Source organism: Acinonyx jubatus, chromosome E1 (assembly GCF_027475565.1).
Source record: "Acinonyx jubatus isolate Ajub_Pintada_27869175 chromosome E1, VMU_Ajub_asm_v1.0, whole genome shotgun sequence".
Classification (NCBI taxonomy): domain Eukaryota; kingdom Metazoa; phylum Chordata; class Mammalia; order Carnivora; family Felidae; genus Acinonyx; species Acinonyx jubatus.
In genome coordinates, this window is record NC_069397.1 from 3,083,233 (window position 1) to 3,098,170 (window position 14,938).

Below are 14,938 nucleotides of genomic sequence, written 5' to 3' on the forward strand. Positions count from 1 at the left end.
CCCTTTGTTGCTGTCACAAATACTTCAGCTGTGATCTTTGTTCATAGGTGTTTCTTCTCAGATTTTGTTAGAACACATTCATCTTAAGTTTATTTTGAGAGCGAGAGAAGGAGTGCATGCGAGCGGGGGAGGGGGAGTCAGAATTCCAAGCAGATTCCACTTTATCCACACAGAGCCCGGCATGGGGCACGCGATCCCGCGAACTGCGGAGATCGTGACCTGAGCCATCTGGCGCCCCTAGAAGACATTCTTAAGATGTGGAATCACCACGGCCAGAGAAATGGAAATTTTCTCAAGCTTGTCATAACCGTTGAGCCCCCCAGAAAAGGGCCTATTACGAGAGAGGGTCCGTTATATCCCACAATAGCGGGAGATATTCTGGAAATCGGTCACCGCGACAGTGAAAACTGGCACATCACTCGAGCGGCCGAAGTGCTAAGCCACGACTGGAAAGAGGACGAGAGCCCGCGGCAGTGGGAGGGAGGGGAGCACCACCTTCCTGTTGGGTGGCTCGCGCGTAGCTCAGCGTCTCCAGGGGCCGTGTCCCGGACTTGCTGAGGGGCCACGCGCGGCCCGCAGACACGAGATGCACGCGTGCCGCCTCTGTGGCCCGCAACCCGGCCACCGCGTGCTCCGTCAGAGCCCGCTGGCCGCACGCACCTGAAGCTTGCGGAGCTGCTTGACCACCTCGTCCCTGGCTTTGTTCGCGGCCTCCATCTGAGCTTCCAGGTCCTTCAGGTCTATTTCCAGTTTCTTCTTGGACGCGACCGCCAGCGCCCGCTGCTTCCGCTCGTCCTCCAGCTCCGCCTCCAGCTCCCGCACCTAACAGAGGCACCGGGGTTATGTCTGGCCAGACCCAGGTGTCCCCACACGGGGATCGGCAGCCTGTCATCGTAGGTGCTCTCTGTTCCGGAGCAGCCGTCGTTAATAACAGAAAAGCCCAGGAGCTGCAGTTTGTTCAAAGAGGCCTTTAAGCCAAAAACCCTGTTCGCACCACTCCCCCCCCCCCGCCCCCCCCCCCCCCCCCCCCCGTGATGGCACACAGGAGGCAGAGCCCTTCCCCTCCAATCTCCAGCTCCCGGCCGAGGTGGCACGACACAGTGGAAGGCCAGGAGACATTTTCTTGGGGTGGTTTCATCCAGGGACGCCCAGGCGGCCAGGTGCCGAGGTCTCAGGCCCCAATACCCGAGGGGAGCCAGCTCGGACGTGGGTCCCCGAGCCCAGGCCTGGCCTTCAGATGATGCACCCGGCCCCGTCGGTTCAGAATTACCCACAGAAACTGGGAGCAAAATACGTGCTCTTTGAAGTCACCGAGTAGGAGGTGACTAATTATCTGGCAAAAAGTGACTAGTGTGCTCAATGCCGGTGCAGTGAAAATAACAAAGTAAGACCAATGTATTCCAGATCCAAGACCCGATACCACAAACTCCAAGGGACTGTCAAAATATCCGCAATTAGATTTTAAACTAAACTTTTAAAATTAGAAGTTTGACATATGTTTGGAAAACTGTACAAAATTCTAAATGCCCAGCAACTTTTTAAAACCAAAAAATGTAAGCATCCGGTTTTCCTTTTCCCAACAAGGGATGTGAGGCGAACTTCCCCTTGCAAGGGGCGTCCGGGTTCTTTCCTTCGCCCGCACGTTTTGACAGTCACGGAATTTGCACCCAACCACATGTTCTTGGACATCCCACCACACGAGGCCTATTGAGTCATCGGTAAATCTCCTGGTTGTCAACAGCAGTGCTGTTGTCTGAGAAACAGGAAACCAAAAATAATTACATTAGATTTCAGAGAATAAGCTAATCGAACGAGGACATAAATGGATTTAGCTCCAGCTGACGTGGGCCGACACGAACCAGCAGCATATGGACCCACAACCGGACCTGGAGACCAGACAGGCTCGTCCCCGGGGGCCCTGCGTCCTTCCGCTTACCTGTTTAACCAGCAGCCGCTTCTTCTCCTCGTTCTGTTCATCTCTGGTCTGCAGGTCCCTCTCAAACTGGGCCTTCATGGCCTGCATGTTGACCTCTAGGCGAAGCTTGGCGTCCTCTGTGGCCTGAAGTTCATCTTCCAGCTCCTCCAGCTGGGTCCTCATCTCCTCCACCTGCTGCTCTAGCGCCCGTTTGGACTTCTCAAGTTCGTGCACCTAAACCACAGGAGGCAGCGGCACAGGGCTGAGTCTTGGCAGAGGCACGGACAAGGACAGTGGTCTGTGTTCTCATCGGTTACAGGCCCCCGCAGGGCACGAAGGCCGCTCTGGTCCCTCCTGGGCCAGCTTCCTGGCCCCGCTCCTGCTACGGCCTTGCCGTCCCCCGTTTTGGAGCACGCTATTCAGACGGCAGCACGGAGCTCCTGATGGATCACTCGTGCTCTATCATCAGTAAGGTCTTCTCTGGTGACCTTGAAGTGGAGACGTCTTTAAAAGCCAAAGAACGATGAACAGAGCACGGTGTCCGAGGAGCCCGTCTGTGGACTGGCCATCTGCCTGCTGTCTGCGTGTGAAAGGTGCTGTGGGAGATCCCGTCTTGCTGTGAAAACCTCACCCGTGCTGCAGATGTACGTGGGAACTTGTAACTACTTAGGTGTGTCAGGCCTGTGGAGCGGGGGATGCGTGAGAAGTGGCCCGACCTTCGCCACCACACACCCCCACCTAGTTCTCGGTGCCGAGCGCGTCTGCCCCGCGTCCCCTCTGATCCGTCCCCGAGACACCTCTCAGGCGGCCACGCCACCTCCCCCAGGGGCAGCAGGAGACGTGGCAGGGGAGGCCCCGCAGCCCCTGCTGCTGCTTAGGCACCAAAGTGAGGTCTGTGGAATGAACATGTCCATTATTCTAGTGAAAACTAGACGGAACGAGAAAGCTGGGTGCCTGGCTGGCTTAGTCGGTGGAGCGTGAACCTCTTGATTGTGGAGTTGTGAGTTTGAGCCCCACATTGGGCACAGAAGGTTACTTAATTAAAAAAAAAAAAGAAAAGAAAAAAACAAAGTCATTGTGGAGTTGTCTACGTACGACTATGCCATCATGGCCACTTCTAGTCTAGGCAGCCTCTTGTCCATGGGGCTGACCCTCCGGGCACCAGGCTGTAGGAGACCCAACAGGAAGGGAGGAGAGTCTTCCCTCCTTTATGATGTGGCCAGAGAGCCCCTATGTCGCAGCTTCCTGAGACAGGGCAAGTGCAACATTGTCTGGCAGATGATACAGATCAGGAGGTTAAGTGGCTCCTCCTGGGGAGAACAGACTGCTTCCGGCCCCAGCCCGGCCACACAATCCTCCACACCTCATACACCTGAGGGGTGTGGGACAAATAAACATCACCCCGGCTCCTGTAGAGCGTGTATGCAGTAAAGGACAGCATCACAGAAACTTCCAGACTGTCAACGAGCCCCCAAAGCACTTGAAGCCTTCAGGGAAAACCAAGAGTCTCAGCTGGGAAGGCCCGGGCCAGGAAGGACAGGGGCCGCTGTCCTTGGCCCGGGCGGACCTCGTGGTACCTGTGCTTGGGAACTCCCTGTGACTCGGGAACAGTGACATTCCTGCCAGGACGTAGGGCGGGGGGGGGGGGGGGGCGTGAAGGTGACAGGAATAAACCAAGCATCACCATCGGTCAGGGCCGCTACGAGAACTCGTGGCTCAGGCACCAAGAACCGAGCACAGACCGCAGGGTCCGACAGCTTGTCCCGGGAGACCTCAGTCCCCATCCGTGCACAGGCCAGGACGCCGCCATGCTCCTGCGCTGTCGGGAGACGCCTTCCCAGATCCTCCCCCGCGGGGGGCCGGGTCCCTGGGATACTCACGTTCTTCCCCACGTCGTCCTTGGAGCTCATCAGGTCTTCCATGTCCGCTCGAAGCTGCTTGTTCTGCCTCTCGTACTCCTCCTTGGCCTCCAGGGCCTCCTCGAGGGCCCGCGCCAAGGACAGGGCTTTGGTTTCCTTCTCCCTGGCCTCTGCCTCCGCGCGGTCTCGCTCCTCTGCATAGCGAGCAGAGATGTTCTTCTCTTCTGCTAACAGCTGCACGGAACGGTGTCGGGACATGTTAGAAACAACGCGAAAGCGACAAACACGCTTCTCATTCACTGTGTGTCTGACTTCCTGCTGAGCCCCTACTGTGGTTCATGGGTGCTATTTCTTTCTGCTTTCCTCCCTTTCCAATTTTCTACAAATACGTATAAACACGGAGATTATTTTAAACCACGACAACAAGAGCGTCTGCCAGGAAGCGGCAGCGTGTGGCACTGGCCCTGGGACGCAGGGCCCACCTGGTCGAACTTCTTCTGCTTCTTCTCCAAGTTGGAGGCGATCTGGCGCTGTTGGTCCAGGTCCACCGTCAGGTCGTCGAGCTCCTGCTGCAGGCGGTTTTTGGTCTTCTCCAGCTTGTCGTAGGCCGAAGCCTTCTCCTCCAGGCGCTGGCCCAGCGCCTCTGCGTCCTTCAGGAGCTTCTTTCTGGCTTCTTCCAAACTTTCAATTGTTCCTAAGTCATCGTCTACTTTCTTCTTGGTATCTGTCAGCTGGTTGTACGGGAAGAGAGACCCACGTGAAACAACCCCAGTGACTTTTACAGGTGAGGAACAGAGAAAGCTCGTTTTCCATATTTGGAGAAAAGACGTATAAATCAAGACGTGACTGCGAGCCAACGAGGCTCAGACTGTAACGGTGTCTTAGCTCATCATCATTAAGAGGATGGCTGGTCTGCGTCCTTGCACAGCGGACCCAGTCCGAGGTCACTGTCGAGGCTTCCCACACCCTCACCGGAGTACCGGCACTTGGCTGGGTCAGAGAACACGCTTACGGGGCTTAGTTTCGTACAGCCTAGTTAACTGTCCCAAGCGGAGAGGACGTTAGTCGCTGAGCGCATACCTCCAGGCCCCCGCGGCGTCCGCGGGCACACGCGCACCTGAGACTGCAGGGCCAGCACTTGTTTCTCCAGGTTCTTCCTGGCCTCCTCTTCCTCCTCCTGCTGCTCCTGGAGGCCGTTCTTCTCCTCCTCCAGCTGCCGGATGCGACTGCTCAGGTTCAGCTTTTGGCGCGTCTCCTCCTGAAGAAGCTCCTGTTTATTTCACAAGAGGTCGATACCGGAGTTACACTGATCACCGAACAGAAACACCTTTCTTAAAAACAAAGTCACGGCACAAAAAACACAGCGCCTCAGTGGGTCACAACTACCCCGTGATCTTAAGAAACAAACGATTTAAAAACACGCCTGATAATTTTATAGACGATCTTAACAGAAATACTGCTTTTTAAAAATCTTGTTTTAAATGTTTATTTGTTTTGAGAGAGACAGTGAGCGACCGGGGCGGGGGGGTGGGCAGAGGGAGAGAGAATCCCAGGCAGGCGCCTACGTGGGGCTCAAATTCATGAACTGCAAAAGATCACGACCTGAGCCAAAATCAAGAGTCAGGCACTTAACTGAACCACCCAGGCGCCCCCAAAATACGGCTTTCAACTTGTCCTCGAGGAACAGCAGTGTCGTTCACCATAGGCACCCAGGCCAGGAGCTGAGTGGCCCGAGACGCCTCCGTCTCCAGCATCTCCGTACTTCTGGCAGACCTTTCTCCCCACCCCTCTGTCCCTTAGTTGAGGCACTTGGCATTTCTCATTATGCTGACCTCCAGTATCGGGCAACCCGTCAGCTGTCTGTCCTTTACAAACTTCCTGCCAGACTGATTCCCGTGACCCGCCCCTGGTCTCCCATAGTCTCACTGACCAGGATGTGCCCTGTCATAGTGTAAGCTCCAAGAGATGTTACCCCTGTATCCCCAGCACCTAGCAAATCAACGTTCTTATAAAGTTAGCACATTTAATAAAAAGAAGATGTAAAACTCCAAGAAGAAAGTGCTGTGTTATTTTCATATCAAAGTTGTCATCCTAACTTCTGTCTGACGTGAAGACATTCCTAACATGTTTCGATAAGAAGGCCTCAACCTACCTTTTTACGAAATGGACTAGTAGGTCAGGGTAACATAATTTCAACCACAAAAAAACAATCTTATTTAAAACAGCCGGCTATACTTGTGTGCGCAGTAGGACCACTGCTCAGTGAACCATGTTCCAGGCGGTGCCCGCTGGTGCCCACAAGCCTGCCAGACGCTGAGGGCTCTGCGTCCACATAACTGAGCCTCAGAGACTTCCTGAGCGTCAAGGCCCGTTAGGATGCAAGATGGTTCCAAATAAAAGTTGAGCACAAAATCAGAGATGGTAAGAAAGCAATTGTGGGGCTGGCCTGTTCCACGGACTTGTAGATTACAGAACCGGCGGAGCTGTGACCAAGGGCCTTCACCCCCCAGAATACCTGTGTGTCCTGTAGTTGAGATTCCAGACTGGCTGCGTCCTTGGCAAATTTAATACCCTTCTTCTCGGCTTCTTCCAGAAGCGTGGAGACATTATCCAATTCATTCTGCAAGGAGGAAGGAATACAAGATTCAGTGTGATGCGAGAGGAAGCAGACAGAAAGGTCCGGCCTCACCACTCTTCAACGCACACAAATACAGCAGCGTTTCCGGGGGAGGAGGAGGGATCCTGAAACCCCCAAACCCAAGGAGGACTTCCATCACAGGCGTTGCCTCCCAACAGTGCCCACAGAGGCAGGCACCGTGCCAGCCACCGCAGACAACGTCAGAGTCCCTGCTGGAAGGACAGGGAGGAATGTAACGGCAGAGCCCATGCACGGAGCACGGTTCTCTGCATTCCTGCTCACCGTCTTGTTTTTTATCATGAAGAAACAAAGATTGCACTAACTTCTCTCTCTGGCTCCTCTGCTATGTGAAGAGGCTCCCAGATCAGCAGGCACTGTTACTTAATCCTTTTTCACACTGAGATGCATTAACCCTGTGTTAGGGGTGCAAGTAAATTCCTAGTCTTCTAGAGTTACAGGGATTTAGAGGAGTGTAAGTTCTCGTACCCCATCTAAAGTTCTTTTTAAGCTTAAAAATCTGGTGGTACAGATTTATCAGGAATATTTAGCCGTAGTCTTAAGGCCAGATTTCATGAACGACGTGGTAAAAACATCGTTGCCTTTTCCTCCTCCGTGACGGCTCTAACCTGCTCCTCCCCCACCAAATCCCCACAGTAGGAGACCTTTTGTAATTCTTTGTGAGCGGAGCAGGTAGTGGGGAGAAGGGTAGGGACGACAGGTGGCCCTTCACTCCGGTTTGACCCTCGGTCGCATTAGCGAAGGGAAGGTGTGCAGAGGGCGTCTCCGTACACATAAGGCAGGCCAACGACATTCCTGTGTTTACTTGTTTTAGCAACATCCTCTGGAGAGGGCACGTGCCAACAGTCTTGGCGACGGTGTGGTGGCGGAAGGCTCTGGACTCACCAGAGACAGACCTCCAGCCTTCAGCTCGGGCTCCGTCACCTGCAGGGGAGCGGCCAGAGGGCCGCCAGCTCCTCACTTTAGCTTCACATTCCTCATCAGCCCGACGCGCCCAGGGGGTGACGTAAGGACGGAAGGAGAGAGCGTCCACAGGCGCCCACGAGGGTCACTTGCCTCGCCTCCTTGCCACCCGGACGGTAACGTATGAGGACGTTAGTAACACCGTGTAACGGCCTCTCTCTGGAGAACACCTCCCCGGACAGGCAAGAGTTAACAGGGGAGGCCCGAGACGGCTCCCCTTAGAAAAAGGCCTGTTGGCAACGCCGGCCCGGCCCTCGGCTGGATTTCGCGAGAGCGCCTACCATTCCCTAAAATAGAACGGCTCCCCGTGCCGTTTGCACAAAGCGGCTTGTGTAAACACCGTGCTGTATGCCGAACGCGTGCCTTCCTTCTGGGAGTCAGGCAGTGGGGCCGTCGGGACCAGCCCCCAACTGAACCGCTGGGCCCCGAGGCTCCGCGAGCTTCCGCGTGGAAAGGACGGCCCACTGCCGGCCCAGCTCCCTGCCCCCAAGGGGGCCTGCTGGGAGCTCGCACCTGGTTTCCTCAGGGCCTCCCGCCTTTTCCCTTTACTGATTCGCTCTGTATCCTTTCACTGTGATAAATATGGCCGTGGGCAGGCCCCCGTGCGGAGTCCTGGGAGTCCGCCCGGTGGTTTCGGGCGTCTGGCATAGCTCGGCTCTGGAAGCCGTTTCTAGTGCAGCACCACGGAACGTGCGTCTTTTCTCACCCACAGACATTCATCTATCGTCTCGTTTTTATTGGTGGCGTAGGAGTCCACACTTGGACATGAAAGTTATTCCAATTACGCTCTTTTGTACATATTCCTGCAACGAGCATTCTCAGAAGCAGAGTCTGTGTGTGACCCTTATCTCCCTGGGTTACGTTACTAGACATCACTCTATTGGACTGTAGGGTATCCTATACGTACACGTGTTTTTGTCTTTCGTATGTATGCGAACTGTCTTTTCTTTTTCAGGATTTTAATTTTGTAAATATTTGAGAGCGCGCGTGGGGGTGGGGGAGAGGGAGAGAGAGAACAAGTGGGGGAGGGGCAGAGAGGGAGGGAGGGAGAGGCTCTGCACCATCAGCGTAGAGCCTAAAGAGGGGCTCAAACTCACAAACCATGAGATCACGACCTGAGCCGAAACCAACAGCCAGACGCCTGACTGAGCCAGCCAGGCACTCCCAAGATTTTACTTTTAAGTAATCTCTACACCCAGTGTGGGGCTTGAACTCACAACCCTGACATCAGGAGTCACACACACTACCCACTGAGCCAGCCAGGCGCCCCAGGGTATTCATATTTTTAAGGCCTGTGACACCAAAACTGCGGACCTGTTCTTTAGAAAACGTTGTCTCTATTTATACTTGGACCAGCAGTGTATAAAAAATCCAGTTTTTTCCAAGTTAGCACCAACACTAGGCACCCGTTTCTGCGCCCACTGCCCCAGTTGTCTTACTGACTGGTCTAATGGAGCAGCTGAAGTTGTGTTTAAAGCCCAAAGCTATACCCACTGTTCAGTGTGGGATTTACTACAATTAAGGCCAATTCGTGCTGTCCGTCCCTGAGATACCTAGTAGGACTGAACTTAAACACACCACGCACCCCGGACGGCAGCGGTCCCCAAGGGGCTCGACGGTCGCGGACAGGCCGCCGCGGGTGCGTCCCGAGTTGGGTTTTCCGGGCTCACCTGTAACTTGTTTGCTTTCTCGGCCAGCTCCACCCGGAGTCTGTCTCCTTCCGAGACCTTGGCGTGGAGCTCCTGCACCTGCGCGTCCAGTTTCTTCCTCTTGTGCTCAGACTCGGCCTTGACCTGCTGCAGCACCTTGACCTCACACGCCAGCTCTTTGTTGTCAGTCTCCAGGCCCTGCTTGTTCTTCTCCAGATTTGCCTTGAACTAGGAGGGGAGGGAAGAGAAATTTGCCAGTATTTTTAGAACACTCCATACAAGGCGCTGCTTTTTGTATCAGCAGGATGGTGCCCGATACCCGGGCTGCACTCAGCATCGGAGTGAGCGAATGAAAACCTCCGCTCTCCCCTGAGCACGGAGATCTCTATGGAGGAAACGCCCTGTACTCCCTGCCCAGGGTAGGAGAGCCAGACGTGTGGGGGCTCAGTACACCACGGAATTCATCCTGGTCAGCGTGGGGGCGACTCGGGGTACATCCTATCATGTAATCATCCACTTGGGTTATCCTTTCTAGAAAACGTGTTCCGTTGAGAAAATTATCTTAGTGAGGAGCTGAGACCCCTGTTGCTGGGGTAAGACTAACACAGGGGTGTCAGCGCAGGGGTGACCACAACAGGTCGCACGGCTGCAGGGATCGCCTTGTGGGGGGCCTGGGCCTGGGCTTTTGAGGTGGTGCAGCTGGGGGTCGCGTGGGGACTCTGGGGCCTGAGTGCCCGGCTTCACTCTGCCGTTCCACGTTCTGGCTGTGTGACCCTCGATTAGTTTCCTGACCCTGCCGGCCTCAGTTTCCTCATCCTCTGAACGGAAATGACAGTCGAGAGTCTACCGCACAACGTTGTGGTTGACGGTTAAAGGCAACGCACGCGGTGTACTGAGCATGGTGACAGACACATGCAAATGTGCACGTCCAGTCAACGTTAATACCGAGAGCGCACGTGTGGACCCACGGAGGACAGAAGGAGGCCCCGGAGCGGGAGCAGAAGGCACGAAGGAAGGGTGACGGGGAGGAATGGGGAAGGACGCCCGTCTGCCCCGGGGGTCAGCGGGGGGACGAGCTGCTGTGTTGTCAGGACGGAAGCCTGTGTGAGACTCGGGACGGGGATGGCGGCGAAAGGAGGGCGACACCGCGTGTGGTGGCTTCAGACTGCCAGAGGCGGGAGGAAGGAGGAGAGCATGAGGGACACGTGAAATGGCCGCGGGGCCTGGGGACCGGCTGGCCGCAGATGGGGACAGGCACAGAGCGCTCAAGGGTTTTGAGCGTGGCCATCGGGAGGGGGGGCGCTGGTGGAGGGCGGCCCTGGGAGGAACGGGATTGGAGATGGCCGCCAGGCACCCCCGGTTATTGAAAAAAAACAACAAAAAGTTAAGGGCCCGTGACCCCTCGGGTACACAGCGCCCTGCGAGCTGCTGGCCGTGTCAGCCCCCACGGCCGTGCCGAGGCCGGGCTCAGCACCGACTGGACGGATGTGCGCCCGATGGCCGATCTCCTGCAGGACACGGGCCCACGCGCCTGCCCCTCTCACCCTCTTGGCCTGTTCCAGCTGCTCCGAGAGTTCCTCCAGGGCTGTGGCGTGTCTCTGTCGCATGTCCTGGATTTGGGCTTCGTGGTTCCTGGTCTCTTCCTCCAGAGCCTTCTTCAACTCTGCCACCTCTTGTTCACGTTTGGTGCTAGACGGACACATCGTAGAGAAAGCGGCTCAGAATTAACCGACAGACTGACTTAGAACACGATCAAGCACACAGTGAAGCTGTGGTTTTGTTTCACGCAGGACATCAGTTTCCCCCTGAGGTGATGGACACGGTGTGACGCTTCCCAACTCCGCCACCCCGCACGACATTAACCCTCAACCTCGGCTTCTGCACCCCCAGCACGAGGGTCACGACCGAACCCTGGCCTCACGAGGCTGTGAGGGTCACACGAGGGAAGTACTGGGCACCCCTCACTATATTTGGGGTGTCGCCATCGTCACGCAAAAGATATCTCCTCAGTTCCTTTGATAACTATCTGGTCTGGTAGGTCCCGGAAAGCCGTGTGTCCGCTGTGACCCTGGGGATCCCTCCAGAGAGAGTTCAGCTCCCCTCAACTCCTCCGTCTGACGTACGGTCAGACACAGTGCTCGTCCTTACGGTCACCAGACGGTGGTGGGGGGCAGGAGCTGGTTAAGGCCAGATGGCCAGCTGCCTGCCACAACCCCAGCGGACGTCTCACTGCAGCTGGGAAAGGTGGGTCCCCAAGTGGCTCTCCAGAGCTAAGGGTGGGGGAGGCCGCATCACAGGACGGCACGTCCCGACGGAGGCAGGACTCTCCCCGTCCCTGTGACATAGCTGTAGTTAGGATCCTGAGGTAAATCGAGGTCTGCTCTAACCTGCATTTAGGGAACGAAGATCATGTTAATATTAAATATCTTTACGTGGTTTTCCACCGTTTTTGTCATTTGCTGTAACAGGTGTAGGGTGGTGACCTCGCTAACGGGAGGAAGAGTTCACAGATCCGTCCGTCCCAGCGCCATCTTTACCAGAAGCGTAGAGCTTGATGAAGCCCGAAACCAGCACGGCAAATCCCACCCCCGCGCAAGCTGCAGACATCAGGGGTCAGAGTGGCTGGGGCTTTACGACCGGCCTGAAGAACTCTGGCCAACTTGCGCCGAGGTTCGAGCGCATCAGCAGTTAGGACGGGGACTCGGGTGCTGACTCGGGGCACGTTCTCCTCCCTTGACCGGTGCTCACAGGCAGCTGGACAGAAGGGATCAGAAGATTCTCTGTGGTCTCACTGGGCTCGACCTGGGGGGTGGGGGCCTGTCCCTGCGTCTCCTCGAGGGGAAGGACCTGGTAGAGGGGGGAGGTCGCCGGACGTAAGCTTATCAGCCCGGCCAGGCCGGACACCGCATCCGGCCACGTTGGCCTCGTGAATGATCTGTGCTGTCGGCGGTCACATGGCAACGTCATTTCTCCCGCTAGCGGGGCACGGTCCTCCGGGTACGAATTCCTACATGAAACCAGGAGTCTTGCACGGCCCCGCCTCCAGGCTGAGCCACCCAACTGTTTTTCGTCTTTCACGGGAAGTCCTCCAGAGAGTTTGTGCCAAGTTTGGTTACTTTCACACAGACCCGGGGAAACATGCACGGGGAGGAGCCGGTGGGGAGGCAGCGGGATCCTTGGCCAGAGCGGCTCACGCCAGCACCAAGACCCCGGAGCTGCGGGCAACCGGAAGTCTTCACAAAACGGCACCCACGAGCGCTACGTTTGAGCCTGTCCCTGGTTTTAATAAACGTGCGCATGTATCGACTTGTTTATTTTCAAGAGGGGAGTGGGAAAAAAGGACCGGAGCCTTTTTCTCTATCGTGGTCAAAAAACCAGCTGAGAATTGAGAATTGACAATTCAATAAGGTCTAGTTCAGTGATTTCCAGATTAAAAAAGAATCTTTCTTTGACGTTGGTTTTTGAGAGAGAGACAGTGCAAGCGGGGAAGGGGCAGAGAGAGGGAGACACAGAATCAGAAGCAGGCTCCAGGCTCTGAGCTTTTGTGACAGCACAGAGCCTGACTTGGGGCTTGAACTCCGGACCGTGAAACCATGACTTTAGCCAAAGTTGGATGCTTAACTGGCGGAGCCACCCAGGCACCCCCGTTGCCAGATTTTTAAAAGCAGACCTTCTACTGGGAAGGCCGGGACTTAACCCGGCTGACAGCAGGGCTGTTCTGAAGAGGGGGAGGAGGCCTGGGCCGGCCTGGCTCACGTGGGCTTCGGCTCTCTCTGGGGACGTGACCTGTCGTCCCTGCCATGGTCTTACGTGTTCATGGGCAAAGCCCCAGACACATCGCGAGGCTCCTCCATCACCGACCACTCCCTCGCCGACACCCACTATCTGACAGCCACCTCACCCTCAGAGCGGCCTTCTCTGCAGACCCGGTGACGTCCCCCTTTCCAGATCCCCCCCCCACCCCCCACCCCGCCGGGTGAACACACGCTGGTCCTTCCCTACCTCCCTGACCACACCTATCTTCACAGGTGACTCCCCTCCTGCCCTTCGTGTTTCATTCCAGGCCTTAGCTCAGCTGCCATGTCAGAGCGAGGACACCCCGGAGAAGCAAGCAGAGGGGCGTGTGCGCGCACATGGGTGCATGTGTGCATGCCTCTGTTTGCACGCGGCCGGCCGCGTCTACCAGCCCCTCACGCCCGGGGAAGCTGGAGTCTTGAGGAGCAAACAGACGTGCGGGAAGAGGCCAGGGCAGCAGTCTGGGAGGTCACAACCCAGAGGCTGACGTGAAGACACGACTGAGTGCCGGCAGGAGCCCCAGTCAGCCCCTCCACTGGGCCGCCTCCCACTCACTGCTCCAGCTCTCTGCGACCCTCTGGGGGCAGCACACCGAGGCTTCCACACGCCCGACTCTTCCCGCCCGCGCTTGGCTGTGGCCTTGCCTGTCACACGGCACGTGCCTCTGCCCTGCCTTCTTTTCCGTTTGGTAAACGTGAACCTCCCTTCTCTGCTGACCACGCCCACAGCCCCGCCCATCCTGTCTGACCCACCTGCCCCTCCAGGCTTCCGGGTCTGGTACAAGCCTCCGCCCAACTCTGTGCACCTGCCCCTGGAGACGTCCGTCACAGAGTGTGGCTTTTCCCAATCCCATCCCAGCCCGCACACCTCAGTCTGCTGCTCCTTCCCCGCCAGCCGCCCCTCCCCCACCAGACACGGGTTTGTTTCTAACCACAGCTATCTCGTCCCTGTTCCTTGGCCATTATTGCCCGTCCCTGTTCCTTGGCCATTACTTCCCGGAGGGAAAGAAATACTCAGAACAACAACGAAAGGAAAAGCCCCGTGTCCCCAAGGAGGCCACCGCGCCCGAAGCATTTCTGCCAGACGCCAGGGGGTGCCTGCCTGTGCGCCACTCACCGAAGTTCCTGCTGAGCCGCGGTGGTGTCCAGGGTGTCCTCCAGCTCCGTTTTCAAGGCCTCCAGCTCTTCACTCAAGTCCCGCTTCTGCTTCTCCGCCTTGTTCCGCGAAGCCTTCTCCGATTCGAAGTCCTCCTGCAGCTCGGCGATCTGGGCTTGCAGCTCGCGCACCACCTTGAGCGCGTTGTTCTTGTGGAGCGTCTCGTCGTCGCCCCTGCGAAATCGCCCGGCACGAGAAGGGCTCAGCTGGCGGCCGCCAGCGCCCCGGGGGGAACCCACCCCCGCCGTGCCCCTCTGCGAGCGGACCCCAGTCACACGTCCCTCTGCCCGTGGCCGGGGCTGGGCCTGCTGGGCAGGGGGAGGAGGCACGGGGGTCGATGACCTGAAGGCCCCAGAGCCAGAACCAGAACCGGCAGCATCAGGACCGGAATGGAACCCTGCCCCCTCTCCAGAGAGCTGCGGTTTTCCATTAAAAGGACAGACAAGCTCATTTTAATGACCAGAATACAAAAAAAATCGCTCCAGAGTAAAATGTTAAGAGCACACTGCTCAGGGCGGCAGTCCAGTCCAGCCCACAGTGAAGCAGCAAATCCGAAGAAGTTCTTGCAAGTCAGTAGGAGGCCTGCTGTGCATGTTAGCTCAGTGCTGGCAGAGTTTCTGACTGGAGGAGCTGGGATACTTGGGGTGAGAGACAGGAATCCAGAATTCCAGCTCTCGCCTCTAAGAGGAAAAGCAGAACATCTGGCCAAAATGAGACCAACTGTGATAGAGGGCAGAAAAAGAGGTCTGTTACGAGATTTACTCGCTTATGATAAACGGTAAAGTTTAAGTTCTATGACCATGTAACCAAGTAATTCTTCTTTAGAAAGAAATATTAGATATAAATATACTTACTAGGCATGATTTCCATTCTAAAATGATTTAAAACTCAATAGGAAATCATGCCACGAGCGAGGGGGATTCATTTTTTTCTTAATGTTTATTTA

The 14,938-nt window shown here is 56.3% G+C and overlaps 2 protein-coding genes across 12 annotated transcripts in view; one reads left to right on the forward strand and one right to left on the reverse strand.

Moving 5' to 3' along the window:
• The window catches only part of NDEL1 (nudE neurodevelopment protein 1 like 1), a 90,809-nt gene that overhangs the window by 66,052 nt on the left and 9,819 nt on the right, over positions 1-14,938 (forward strand). Inside the window, exon 9 of one of the 5 annotated variants that reach the window (XM_027047712.2) lies at positions 11,511-12,289. The exons of 3 other annotated variants lie outside the window; for them this stretch is intronic. In XM_027047712.2, the coding sequence (XP_026903513.1) occupies positions 11,511-11,754 (244 nt within the window). In that variant the 3' untranslated portion in view covers positions 11,755-12,289. Of the gene's footprint in view, positions 1-7,244; positions 7,563-11,510; positions 12,290-14,938 lie in introns of those variants that run through there. One more of the 5 variants, XM_027047713.2, reaches the window with a different exon arrangement.
• MYH10 (myosin heavy chain 10) overlaps positions 1-14,938 on the reverse strand; it is a 130,746-nt gene that overhangs the window by 11,751 nt on the left and 104,057 nt on the right. For all 7 annotated transcript variants that reach the window (XM_027047670.2, XM_027047669.2, XM_027047671.2 and 4 more), the window contains 9 exons: positions 13,954-14,166; positions 10,587-10,731; positions 9,064-9,270; positions 6,290-6,394; positions 4,892-5,044; positions 4,257-4,505; positions 3,796-4,008; positions 1,937-2,149; positions 661-822 (listed from right to left, as the gene is read on the reverse strand). In XM_027047670.2, coding sequence (XP_026903471.1) covers positions 661-822; positions 1,937-2,149; positions 3,796-4,008; positions 4,257-4,505; positions 4,892-5,044; positions 6,290-6,394; positions 9,064-9,270; positions 10,587-10,731; positions 13,954-14,166 — 1,660 coding nt within the window. The remainder of the gene's footprint in view (positions 1-660; positions 823-1,936; positions 2,150-3,795; positions 4,009-4,256; positions 4,506-4,891; positions 5,045-6,289; positions 6,395-9,063; positions 9,271-10,586; positions 10,732-13,953; positions 14,167-14,938) is intronic.